Here is a 13,010-nt window from a genome sequence, read left to right as displayed (position 1 = left end):
GCAGAATTAATTTGGAGATCAAACTTGTAGTGCAAAGATTCTCTTGAAAGACTCAAACTAATCTTCTGGGCTCAAAATTTAACTTAGGAGTGTGTTTTTCCTTGTTTGAACAAAATCAAGAAGTGTTTTCATGACTATTTAAAATATCCCACCATGTTAACATGTGAGGTTTGTGTCTTGCCTTAATCAGACTGTTCTCATTTTCCATGAGGTTTTGATGTATAAAATATAAACAGCAAAAAGGTGAAATCTGATTATGACATTTAGGAAAATTTTTCAGTGACTTTTTCTTGACAGATACATGCTGGGCCTAAGGCCACAAGGTATTACCTAAGCCAGGCTTTTTTTTTTTCTTTTAAATTCCTGCATCCCCTTGTTTTAGTCCACAAATAAACCAGATTCTAGCTTTTTTTCTTTTTGAGCATAAGGTCTTTTTCCCTTTTTTTTCCCAGTCTAAGCAACCTCTTGTGTTTTGCCTTTAAATCCCCCTGCAGCAGCTCCTCGAAACCTCCCATTTATCCGACAGCCCCTTTTTTTTTGGAGGGCAGAGGAGGAAAGGAGTCAATGGGTGAGGAGAGGCAAACAAGGAAACAATTCCAGCGGGATTCCTGCCTGCTTAGCAAAACAGGAGCTGCCATTGTCCCAGGGCCCTGCTGATCAGCAGGGTTTGTCCTGCTGAATGCCGGGGGGGCTTGTGGCTCCTGGGATTTTTCCCTTACTCTTCCAGATAAAACCAGGGCTGGGGGATGCTCTTGACGGGCCCAAGGTTTTGTGGATTGTTCAGGTTCCCTCGCTGTGTTTGTGGGAACGGCCTCTGGAGCCACACTCTGCTCCTCTTTGGGGGAACCTGTGGGATTGGAGCTGCCAGGGGAGGGTGGCTGGGAGTCCTGGGGTGGGGGGGTGTCCTCTTTGGGAGAACCTGAGGGGCTGGAGCTGCCTGGGAGTGCTGGGGCGGGGGGGTGTCCCCCGGGGGTGTCCCCACATCCCAGCCCTGCCTTCCAGGCTGCTTTCCTTGACTTGCTGTGTTGCAGAATCCCCCGAGGTCCTGTCCAGCAGCCCCTCGAGGATCGGATCTTCACTCCGACCGTCTCCGCTGTGTACAGCACTGTGAGTATCTGCCCAGGCCACCTCCCTGGGCCTTGGGGAAGCACATCATGTGTCATGTCATGGTCTGTTTTATATCAACTGTATTGTCATAGAGTTATTAAAAAAACCTAGTGCAATTAGGAACCATACAACTAAAAAACATACGTTTAAAAAGATGCAACTTCTCTTTGCCTCCTGAAATAAATGGTGCTGAATAAAGATCCTTTTTGTTGCATGTGAGCAGGGAAGGGAGGGGGCTCAGGAGGGGGGAGCCAGGGGGTCAGGCTCTGCTCCCAGGGAACAAGGGACAGGACAGTGGGAAATGGCCTGAAGTTGTGCCAGGGAATGTTTAGATTGGATATTGGGAAAATTCCTTCATGGAAAGGGTGGTCAGGCACTGGAAGGGGCTGCCCAGGGCAGTGGTGGAGTCCCCACCCCTGGAAGTGTTCAAAAAAAGTTTGGATGTGGCACCTGGGGACGTGATTTGCTGGAAATGGGGATGGTGGCCAAAGGTTGGGCTTGATGATCTTGCAGGTCTTTTCCAACCTTAATAATTCTGTGATTTTATGAAGACCCTTTTTTGTTGCACATGAGCAGGAAAGGAAGAAATCTTGGGAGGACTTGTGGGTCCATTCCTATTTCTAAGTGTCTCTAGTTTTATTTAGCAGATGGGAGAGTGGGTTTTCCCAACAGTGAGTGACAATGTTTGGGCCATATATTCCCTCTGTGGCTCCATCTCCTTCCTTCCCCCTGCATCTCAAAGACTGACTTGGAGTGTGTTAGTGGCTTCACATTTCCAATGCCTTCAGAGCATCAGAGAAATAATCAAGGAAGATTTGTTTCCATGTGAAAGCATTCCATTACACAGAGGAAGAAATTTGTTAATAGTAGATTGAATATCTATAGGTGCCTTTGGCTCACTGTCCTACATGTTTGTTAATGTATAATATTGATTATTGTGGAATTTTAGCTTAGAAACACAGTGATGTTTATTTGTGAACACATGATAGTGTTTTCCTTTTATTCATTTCTTTTTTTCCAATGGCAATAGCTGGAAGCCCAGGGTTATTTATAAGCTTTGCCTAATCAGCACAGCCCTGGGAAAGTTATATTTTGCTTTTCTGGTTGGGATAGTGCAAATATTTTTAATGCCAAAGCAAAAAATGCTTTTAAGCTGCTCTTTTAATTATTTGGAAATCAGGAAGAAAAGCTGTAGATGGGATAAATTCACTGTATTTTATGCAGTAACATAAGCTGCTTATAGAAGACATAAGCTGCTGGGTGAGGTTTTCTCCTCCTCTCTTTGCAGGAGCGACTGGGAATGGGGTTGTCAGCTCTGGTTCCATGTGGGGGGTCCTGGGCTGGAACATCTTTAGCCCAGAGAAGCTGTGGCTGCCCCAGCCCTGGAAGTGTCCAAGGCCAGGTTGGCCGGGGCTTGGAGCAGCCTGGGACAGTGGGAGGTGTCCCTGCCCATGGAAGGACATGAGCTTTAAGGTCCTGTCCAACCCCAGCCATTCCATGATGATAATCTTTGGTCCCTTCCCTTTTTGGGTGCTCGAGATGCCTCTTCTACCAGAGCAGCTGCTGTCAGGAGGTGCCAGGCTGAGCTTTGGGCAGGGCTCAGGGTGCCAGTGCTGCCAAGGGCCCCTTGGTCCAGGCAGAGACTCAGGTGACACTTTTGGGAGCAGAAGGACTCGGGCTTGGCCGTGGATGGTCTGGTGGGCAGCCAGCCCTGGACTTCCATCCAGGGGAGCTGGAAAGGTTGGGATACAACTCCGGCAAGGGTTTAGGATTTAGAGGCTTGTTGTTGACAGCAGTGAATAACAAACCCAAGCTGCAGGTGGGGTTTGATTTTCTTTGCTCTCTCTGTCCTCAGTATCCGATAGATAGATGTATGTATGGGAAAAAACAACACCAAAGGAACAAATTAGGAAGAAATTCTTCCCTGGGAGGGTGGGGAGGCCCTGGCACACGTTGCCCCATCCCTGGAAGTGTCCAAGGCCAGGTTGGACAGGGCTTGGAGCAGCCTGGGCTGGTGGAAGGTGTCCCTGCCCGTGGAACAAGATGATCTGTGAGGTCCCTTCCAGCCCAAACCATTCTGGGATTCTGTGAACATAAATGTACAAACAGTTGTAATAAATAATTCAGTTTTTATTGTCCTTTATGTACCCCATACAGCACTTAAAAACCACTTTAAAAATATCTGAATTCCTTTTAAAGAGGGTTATTTTTTTCAACTCTCTCCTCCCAAGATATAATGCAGATGCCTGTGGGGAAAATATGACTGTAAAAATTTAAATTAATGTAAAATAGAAAAGTAACTGTGAAGAATGACCTAAAATAGCTTTTCAGTGTGGAAAAATATCACTCCTTGCTGTGTTACAGGAATAGAAGCCAGGGCTGGGAGCGTCTCAGTTCCAGGCTGTAAGAAAGCACAAGTTTGAGAGAAAATATCATGTTTTGGGGAAAGGAGAGAAATTTCTCAGCTGGATTCCTTTTGGGCTTCCATTTGAAGCCCCAGGCAGTTGGCAGATTTAGAGAAGTCCAGAGAAAAATGAATTGGGATGGAAAAAGCACATGATGGGAGAGCCTTGACAAATTCATTCATGAAAGGTCTTTGTTACACAAGTAAGAGCACCGGGGATTTAAGGTCTGGGTTTGCAACAGATAAATAACTTTTTAGTTGACTATTTTTATATATAGCTTGCCTAGACTTTACAAAAAAACCTAATTGAAGGTGTGGAAGGTCACCATGGAATCACAGAATCATTAAAGTTGGATGAAAGACCTCCAAGATCATCCAAGTCCAACCTTGGAGTCCATCCTCAGCACCCAGGGCTGCTTCTCACCTTCCACCGTTTGTTTGCTTGGGCGTGCTGGGTGGGATCCCACAAGGATTATGGATCAGCGTTTTCAAAGATGGGTATTTGGAGAGGGTGGTTGGTTTGGGAAGAGCTTTGGGGTCTGAAAGCACCCCGTGGTGACTCCGAGCTGCCTCGGTGTCCCCTGTGTGTCGTGCATGGGATGGGAGGACAAACCATTGGAGGCAGCGGCAACCCACAGGTGAAACCCCAAGTTTTAGTTAGATAAAGATGAAAACTAATTCAGGTCTCCTTCCCATGCCTTTCCACATGCCTTATCAGGAACTTGGTTGCACATTCCAGAGCTGGTTTTTTCCAGAGCTACAAAAATGGGAATGGAAAATCAAGTGGCTTCCACAATGAGCCCCAGTAATAAAACTAAAGCAGAGGAACAAGTCTTCCTGTAGGGCAGAGCCAGGAGCTGAGGAGGAGGCCAAGTGGGATGCAGTTTGAGAACTTGGAGATGCTCAAAATTCCCAACAGAACTTTGGTAGAAACTCTTTCTCAAGGAAATCATAATGGTGTTAAAACCAAACCCACCTAAATTCATCATGTGTCGTCTTTGTTTATTCAATAGTGTCCTGTAGAAAATACTGATATTAAGGAAGTTGTTGGATTGGGTTTTTTTTAAGTAAATCAATCTAGGGTAGAATTATTTTAAAGCAAATCGCAGTTGGAAATAATTATTTCAATGAACTAATCTTGTAATAATTTCCCCTCATCAATAATGGAGACACTCTATCAAAAGAGCTAGATTTGGACATAAGGATTTGGGGTTTGCCCTTTAAGCAGCTTCTTGCCTGGTGTTTCCTAATTCTTTATATTGCAAGAAATTAAGATGGTTACTCGTGTGTCTGCTGTAAGATGCCAGAACTATAGAGTTTAGACGGGGAATAAAAATGAAGTTTTGTTTCTGTTGTAAGTTATTTCAAAGAAATATATTCAAGAGAGTTTTTTGGGTTGGAGATTTTTGGAAGGATGTTGACCTCTAACAGCAGGGGAACTGCACCCACGGTACCATAAATCCCACAGGCCACCCCTGTGCCCAGAGAAATGGGGCTGATTCCGTTGAAATGAGATTCATGTGAACAAATGACCGGGAGCAGACGCTCCTCAAATCCAGCCTGAGCTGGGAACTGGGTAAGAGGAGTAACTGTGGAAATGGCCATCCAGTTTTTGCACAAATCCCCTTTTTGGGCAGGTTGTGGTGGAGGTTCCCAGCTCCCTCAGTAACATGCTGTGGTCTCAAGTGCTGAAAGTCGGACCAGAAATACTTTGGGATAAACTGAGGAGCCACCCTGGGACCCTGAGCAGCCTGGGCCAGTGGAAGCTGCCCCTGCCCTGGAATGGGATCAGCTTTAAGGTCCTTCCAACCCAAACCATTCTGGGCTTCTCTGGTTGACTCCTGGGTGTGAACTGGTTAGAAATGAGTGTTAATGAGAGGTGCCTGTGTGAGGAGAAGGGTTTGTCACCTGGTCAGGGGCAGCCTCGAGCAGAGTCCCTGAGCCTGGCTGGACCCAGCGCTCCATGAGTTGCCTTCGTGTCCTTTAAGGGGATCTTCCTGCAGTGAAGAGAATCCTGCAGGGAGGAGATTAGGGAGGATTAGCTGCTCCAGCCACCCTGTGCTTAAAGGAAGGATCTGGGTCAGGAGGCCGGCGCGGTCCCTGCCTGGCTGCAGAGTGTGCAGGAGGGATGCTCAGTTCCTCACCCCATCCCACCCCTGCCACGGCCAGGGACACCTTCCACTAGCCCACGTTGCTCCAAATCCCATCCAGCCTGGCCTTGGACACTTCCAGGGATGGGGCAGCTTCTGAAGTACCTGAAATCAGGTACTTGGTAGGAGGAAGAATAATCCCAAGCTTGTAAATGGTGCTAAACCCAAAAGATTTAATCTCAAAAAGAAAATCAGGAATTCCAGACTGAGTTTTTATGTCATCTCTCATTCATTACTTCCTTTAAAACACAGGATTAATAAGGCTTCTGGAAAACTAAAGTGAGCCTCTTGGTACTCAGAGAAAACAGAAAGTGATGCCCTAGCAAATTAATATGTCATTTTGTGGATCTGTTTTTAGGAGAACAATTTAATCTATAGATTTAAGGGGGATATTTGCTTCCATAGTAATCTCAGACCATTTAATAAAGGGCAAACCACACCCCAGGGTGTGGTGACGGGAACAGGCATCCCAGAAGGGATGAGCTTGGATAGGCTCTCCCTCATGGATTTGTTAACAGTTATCAAATGGACACACAAATGCAGCAAGTTTGTTTTCCTTTATCACCTGTTGTCATTAAAATCAGTATCTTACGTTTCATTGTATTTGTAAGTAATTTGTGGTAGGAAGAGGAAGGTGTAGAAACACCTCCTTTGCTGGTGCTGCTGAGAAAGGTTCTCTCTGCTTTTCCTTCTGCTGGAAGGACCACCTGATCTTAGGAGGTCGTGGAAGGTCAGTGGTGGGTTCCCGTGGGATGCTGTCCAAGTGTGGTGTTGTTGGTAAGATTTTATAATTGTTCTGCTGCCTTAATTAGGCTTTCAGGCAAATTTTAGTGGTTCCAGACCTGTGCCCATCATGTATCTGCTGCTTCTCTGCTGCACTGCACGGGGGTATCTCGGGCACCATCATTCCAAGCAGCTGCACAGTTTTCCTCTCAGTTCAGCTTCCAGATTCCAGACCCAATCAGAACAGCATTCCTTGCTGGCTTTAATTAACCTCCATCTTAGGTTATTTTCCCTATGGAAGTGGTGGAGTCCCCATCCCTGGAAATGTTCAAAAGGTTTGTGGATATGGCACTTGGGGACATGGGTTAGTGGTGGACCTGGCAGTGCTGGTGGAATCATTGGATTTGGTGATCTTGGAGGGCTTTTCCAACCTAAATGATTCTGATATTCTATTCAGTGATTCTGTTTGTGTGTTGTAGTTCCCAAAGAGGACTGTTGATTGCTCACACTGACCTGGGGTGTTATTAGTGCCCCTGTCCCCTCGTCAGAGCTCCGTGTGGACACGGGGGCTGTTGGAGCTGAGGATTTTTGGTTGTGGATCAGTGAGCACTGGTGGGTGTAGGGAGGGAAGAGCTGGCAGTGGTCCAAGTCCCACAGCTATTGCAAAATAACCTCTGTTTTACCTCAGGAAGTGACATTCAGGGAGACATGCTGGTGCTGAGCATGGACACAACCTGCTGATGGGGCTGTTGATAGGAATGATTTCCTTGTATTTTGTGTTTCCTTTGCTTCCTTCTCCCCCTGAACTGCATTATTTGATACCCATCATTCACAGTTGCTGCTGAGCCCAGACTGCTGCACAATCGACATGACAAGTCTCTCAGGGTTGTCACAGGAGTCAGGGAAGAGACTTTGATTTTCTCAGGGTTGGGCTGTGGAAAGTTTCTGATGGTCTGTCAGGCTGGCTCTGGTTCTGTGTGCTCACACCTGCCAGCAGAGATCAGCCCAAAGGGAGAGATGATTCAGCCCTGGCGAGGGGCAGGATCCCGTTGGGGACAGAGGCTGAGCTGCTCTGCCTGACCCACCCTTTCCTCTGCTGAGCACAGGGCTGCTGTAAATCTTCCCTCAGGGAAGGATCCTGGCCCGTTCCCAAGCCCAGGGCCAGTTGCAGGTTGTGGTTCTCGCTGCTGGCGCAGCCCTTGAAGTGGTTCAGGGCCTGGAACGACAGACATCGATACTTGGAGTGCAATAAAATGACTCGGGAAAGGCAATTAGTGCTGCACTCTGGGACTTCTGCTCTCGTGCTTTGCTCTCTTGGAGCTTGGAGTGAATAGTCCTTTAGAGGAGCCAGGAATTTCCTTCTTTATCTGGGCTGGGGAAATCTGTGCCCACCCGCCTGTCTGCAGTGCCAGGGACCTGCGTGGGGCCTGGAGAGCCTGTAGCTCAGGGGGGCAGGGTTAGGTGGGATACTGGGAAGAGATTCTTTCCTATGAGGGTGGTGAGGCCCTGGCACAGGGTGCCCAGAGAAGCTGTGGCTGCCCCATCCCTGGGAGTGTCCAAGGCCAGGTTGGACAGGGCTTGGAGCAGCCTGGGCTGGTGGAAGGTGTCCCTGCCCATGGCAGGGGGTGGAACTGAATGGTCCTTAAAGTCCCTCCCAATCCAAACCATTCCATGGTTAAGTGGTGCTTTTCAGCAGACAAAATACATGAGGAAAGGTCAGTGAGAAGCAAGTGCTGCATTTCTGTGAGTTTTAATCAAATCTGCCAAAATTTAGTTGTATTGAACTGCTGGGAGGTGCCACCCGATAGTTATGGGATTCTTTTTTTCCTTTGATTCTCCTTTTTTTACTAAAGCAACTCTATAAAATATATTTAAAATAGTTCCATCACAAAGACAGTCCAGGGGAGTGAGTATGTGTGCTGTGAACATATTTTATAATATTTTACTTCATGTAATGTTTTGATGAGTATTTTTTATGGAAGCTGAGAAAGGAGATAAACACACATGCAAGAATTGGCTTTGGTATTTCAGTCTTTCCTCCTGCAGATACCAGGGTCCTGTGCAGTCCTTTCTTTTTCCTTTTTGGAGGAGAATGTGCAAATCTCCCCCTTACTCTGTGTTTTGGGTCACTGGTAGTGTGTGTCCCTTTGCAAATCCCAAGATTTTCAATATGGCTTCTAATGGAGGGACCAGAAGGTCCCAGGCCTGAAGGCAAAGGGATATTGCAAAGCAGCACCACAGCAGGAAAAATCCAGTTCCTACAACGTTCCCACCAGTGACTCCAGCTGGTGCCCTTATTTTTTGATCCTTCCCCATTTTCCTGAAAATATAATAACTTTGCAGCCTTTCCCTTAAGAGATATGTAGAGATAAAAAAATATATATATTTATGAAGGTGCTGCTCGCTGCTTTCTTATGAAGATTTCAGTGTCTCTGCAGACCTGGTTACTAATGTTCTGTTTTACTAACAGTTTATCTCCACACAGGTAACACAAGTAGCAAGACAACCGGGTCCTCCTGCCCCATCCCCTTACACTGCACATGAAATAAATAAGGGACACCCAAATCTTGCTGCAACGCCACCGGGACATGCCTCGTCCCCTGGGCTCTCACAGGTAAGACCTGGCGTTGGAGCAGAGCATTCCCAGCCTCCCTCTTCTCCTCTTGTCCCATTCTCAGCTTCTCTGCTCAAAAAATTGAGTTGTGTTGTCCGTGACCAGTGTGGAAATTAAGTGAAGAAAGGGTGTGCACTCAGACAGCACTTAGATTAGCACACTAATACCATAAATCAGTAATTAAATACCAGTTTATCAGACATGAGTTCCTCGTTGAGTTTGTAACAGAAACTAAAAGCAACCTGGAAAACGATAGGAAGTACTCATTGCTGAGGAATATGCTTTGCTGCTGGATCAGGCACGGCCTGACTTCCAGGTTAAACTGCCCCATGTCCTCTGTCAGGGATTTTCCATGGTGAGTGTTTTGTTCAGGATGCTGCAGTTCTGTAATTCTAAGAAATGGGTCAGGAAAATGAGTTGGACAAATGAATGCTCATGAAAGAGATGAGATAAAGGGCTGGTTACAGAAAAAGTCCAGAGGAGATAAATGGGAGTTATAATAAGAATGGAGAAATAGAGGTTAGTGAGATATGTGGAATGAATTGGTCTCTTTGTAGTCTTTATTAGATAAATATTCTGCAGGGCTGGAGTGAGAGTGGAGAAGCTTATCTGAGAAAGGAGGGGGCAAAGGAGGCAGGGAATGGGGTGAGAAAGGGGGATGACAGAAGATACTGGGGTCGGGGAGTAGGGTGTATAAAGAATGAGGTGTGAGATAGAGGAAAGCCTGGTGTTCCCTGTGCTCCTGGGGAATTTATACCTGTTGGAATCAAGTAGGAAGATGTGAGTGGGTCTGCTGTGAGGGGAGTGGGTTTGTTCTGAGCAGGGGGAGACAGGATGGCACCGAGGGGAGGGCTGGGAATGGGGAGGTGGTGGGAGAGCCCCGAGCTGGAAGAAGGGAAGCTCCTGAGTCCTGGCAGCCTCTTCAATCCCTCTAGACCAGGAGATTCCTGAAAACAAATAAGGTCCTGGAAGGAACACTTCACCTGAGTGCTGCTCATCCTGGATAAAAAGTGGTGGGAAAAGTGGAAACTTGTGATTGTGTTCGGGACTGCTCATCCTTTGTGGGGTGGAGAATCTGAGGCTGAAGTATCTCCTCAGGATCATACGTAGCTTGCAGGCATTAGTCAGCAGTGCTGGAGCTGTTCCTTGCACTCTTCCTGCATGGTTTTGGAAGCAAAGGCTCTGGATCGAGCACTAGGCCTCATGGAGCAGGGAGGACACAGAGCAAACCCTCAGGTGGTGCCTGGCTTGTGTCATGGATCAAGACATTCCTTCCTGGTAACCTTCAGCCACACAGGGAAGCTCATCATGCGGGAGATAAGAGGGGAAGAAAGAGAACATTTCAGGCAGCCTCTTTAAAAACTGTTCTGATCAAGGGGTTTCTTTTCTTCCCTGAATATTTTCCCGTTGAGGCAGTGCTTACACAGAGAGTGGGCTCGGTGCCAAACCCACTCCAGCCCCAGGAAGACGCTCCTTTCCTGTTCTGCTGCCTCTTGCTGTCTTGGGAGTGAGTGTCAGATTGTGTCACTGCCATGCTGCTTGGAGGGACCTGGGAGCCTCCAGGGCTCCAGGAGGATGTTTGTGCTCCCAGTGTCTGGGAACAGCCTTCATGTGCTTGGGGAGAGGGAGGAAAAGCAAGAGCCAGGGTTATAAGCCAGGTGGGCATTGGGCATTGTGCCCCTTGGGGGCCAGAGGGCACTGAGGTCTGGGGAGCTTTTCCCCAGGTGATTCCTACAAAGGTGAGACTCAGTAGCAAAGCAGCCAAAATGATGGTTCCTGTTCATTCCCAGCACTTCTGAGCAGGTGTTGGCACCTCAGCAGACCCTCTCCCTTGGAGCTGGAGGTGGTGGTGAAGGTTGGATGATGATGCCAGGCTGGACGGGGCTTGGAGCAGCCTGATCTGATGGAAGGTGTCACTTCCCATGGCAGGGGGTGGAACAAGATGACCTTTGAGGTCCCTTCCATGAAGAACCAAAATGGAAGTGCTTACACTTGGGACACTCCCACCAGTAAGGCTTGAAAGGGCATCAAGCCTCTCAGCATGAGCACTTCCAGGATAACCTGTCCCCAGGGAGGGTTTTCTCTACCCCTGAACTATTAGAGGTTTAGCTGAACCTGAATTTTGAATATTCTTATGTGTATCTCACTTTGCCCCCTGTCAGGGACTGGGTTTCCATGTTGTGTAAGAAATCCCCCAGTTAAGTGGAGGTTTGGATGAAAGTTTCACCTGTTCATTGCATGGTGATTTGTCTCCTGTGGGTTTCAGGGAATGCCCTTGTGCTTGTGTTAAAAAAGGTGGTGAGTGGAAGTTTCCTTTTTCCAGACCACTTGTAGTTTTGTAAACTTTCATCATGATTTCATTTATTTGCTCTCTTTTAGATAAACAATCAAAATCCTTTAAATCTCTCATCACTTGGAAGTTTTTCTGTGCTGTAATTGTTCTTTTTGTCTGATTGTTGGACCCCTTAAATCCTGCTGTTTCCCTTTCGAGATAGAGATCCAAGCTGACATGGGATTTGGATGAATGTACTGTTATTAATTCCTTTAACAGCAATAAACCACTTCACAAATAACTGTATTTTACCCACCCACGCTGCGTGGATGGTTGAGCACTGAACAAAGGTCCAGTCCTGCCTAATGTAGGAGTGTTTGTGCATAAAAGATAAGGGCAAGACCACTTCATTTGAATTAGAGTCTGATTAAGGGTCATTGATTTCTCCATCAGACCCCCGAGTTAATAAATACTCATGAAAGTGAGTCTTTCCGAGGCAGGGACTGCTCTGGAGGCAGTAGGGAATGAAAATATTGATGGATGATTTTAGGCTTTGGCTATCATTTGGTACTAAAACTAATTTTGCCAGTGATAGAATTTGTGTCACTTGGTTGTGTGGTCACAGATGACTGTGAGTGCTGAGCTCAGTCCGGGCTCAGCTCAGAGGTCAGTCCTTGCTGTCCCCTGGTCAGGATCTCACCCTCTCCTGGGGCTCAGTTTCTTGAAGTGGGGATCTCACAGAATCATGGAATATCCTGAGCTGGAAGGGACCCACAGGGGTCCTCCAGTCCAACCCCTGGCCCTGCACAGACACCCCAACAATCCCACCCTGTCCCCCAGAGCGTTGTCCAAACCCTCCTGGAGCTCTGGCAGCCTTGGGGCTGTGACACTGCCCTGGGGAGCCTGGGCAGTGCCAACCACCCTCTGGGGGAAGGACCTTTTCCTGAGATCCAACCTGACCCTGCCCTGGCACAGCTCCAGCCGTTCCCTGGGTGCTGTCCCTGGGCACAGCAGACATCAGGGCTGCCCCTCATGAGGAAGCTGTGAGGTCTCCCCTCAGCCTCCTTTTCTCCAGGCTGAACAAACCGAGTGCCCTCAGCTCCTCGAATGGCCCTGAGGGCCCTTTCCCCTCCCCCTGTGCAGAATCCATGCTCTGAAGGAGCACGGAGGGTCAACAAGTGCTGCAGTTCCACAAGTGCCCCCTCTCTGCCCTGGCTGCTCCAGAGCTGCCTGTCCCAGCACTCTGGGTGATGGGAGTGAGGTGACAGCTTAAATTCTAGGAAGTGATAAAAGGAACTGCTGTCCCTCAGCAGAGCTCCGGGAGCTGGAGCCCTTCATGGCTCTGCAGGGTTGTGTGTGATGAGACAATGACATTGTGCTCTGTAAGGGAGAATTTGGGAACCGTGGATCAGGGATGTAAGGCAGATTTAGTCCCTCCTGTGGGAAGTCAGGTGCAAGTGTATGTTGTACCTGTGTTGGCTTTCCTTCAGCTTTATTTAAATGAGCAGAAGCAGCAGTTCTGCAGTGCTGTGGTTTGGTGACTCTCTCACTTGCTCCTCTGCCTTTTCCATGTGATGGAGCCAAAACAAGAGCAAGGCTCGCTGTCCCACTTCCTCCCAGGGCTTTCCTGACAACCAGTCTCTGGCACTTTGCTGCCCTTCAGGATTGGTTTGTGCAGCACAACGAGGAGAGCTGGGCAGTGATGTGGAACAGTCCCACACCCCCGGCGCCGCAGCAGGA

General features: G+C 47.9%; 1 protein-coding gene across 17 annotated transcripts in view; it reads left to right on the top strand.

Moving 5' to 3' along the window:
- The window catches only part of EIF4G3 (eukaryotic translation initiation factor 4 gamma 3), a 143,077-nt gene that overhangs the window by 39,952 nt on the left and 90,115 nt on the right, over positions 1-13,010 (top strand). For 13 of the 17 annotated variants that reach the window (XM_027711417.2, XM_027711415.2, XM_027711413.2 and 10 more), the window contains exons 2-3: positions 1,032-1,107; positions 8,855-8,998. In XM_027711417.2, coding sequence (XP_027567218.1) covers positions 1,032-1,107; positions 8,855-8,998 — 220 coding nt within the window. The remainder of the gene's footprint in view (positions 1-1,031; positions 1,108-8,854; positions 8,999-13,010) is intronic. The other 4 variants (XM_027711416.2, XM_039385585.1, XM_027711408.2 and 1 more) reach the window with 2 other exon arrangements.

The sequence above is a fragment of the Pipra filicauda genome, unplaced genomic scaffold, assembly GCF_003945595.2.
Source record: "Pipra filicauda isolate LSUMZ 115617 unplaced genomic scaffold, ASM394559v2 scaffold421_size600610_pilon, whole genome shotgun sequence".
Taxonomy (NCBI): domain Eukaryota; kingdom Metazoa; phylum Chordata; class Aves; order Passeriformes; family Pipridae; genus Pipra; species Pipra filicauda.
The sequence above is the reverse complement of the archived record's forward strand: the minus strand, read 5'-3'. Positions and strand labels throughout refer to the sequence as shown.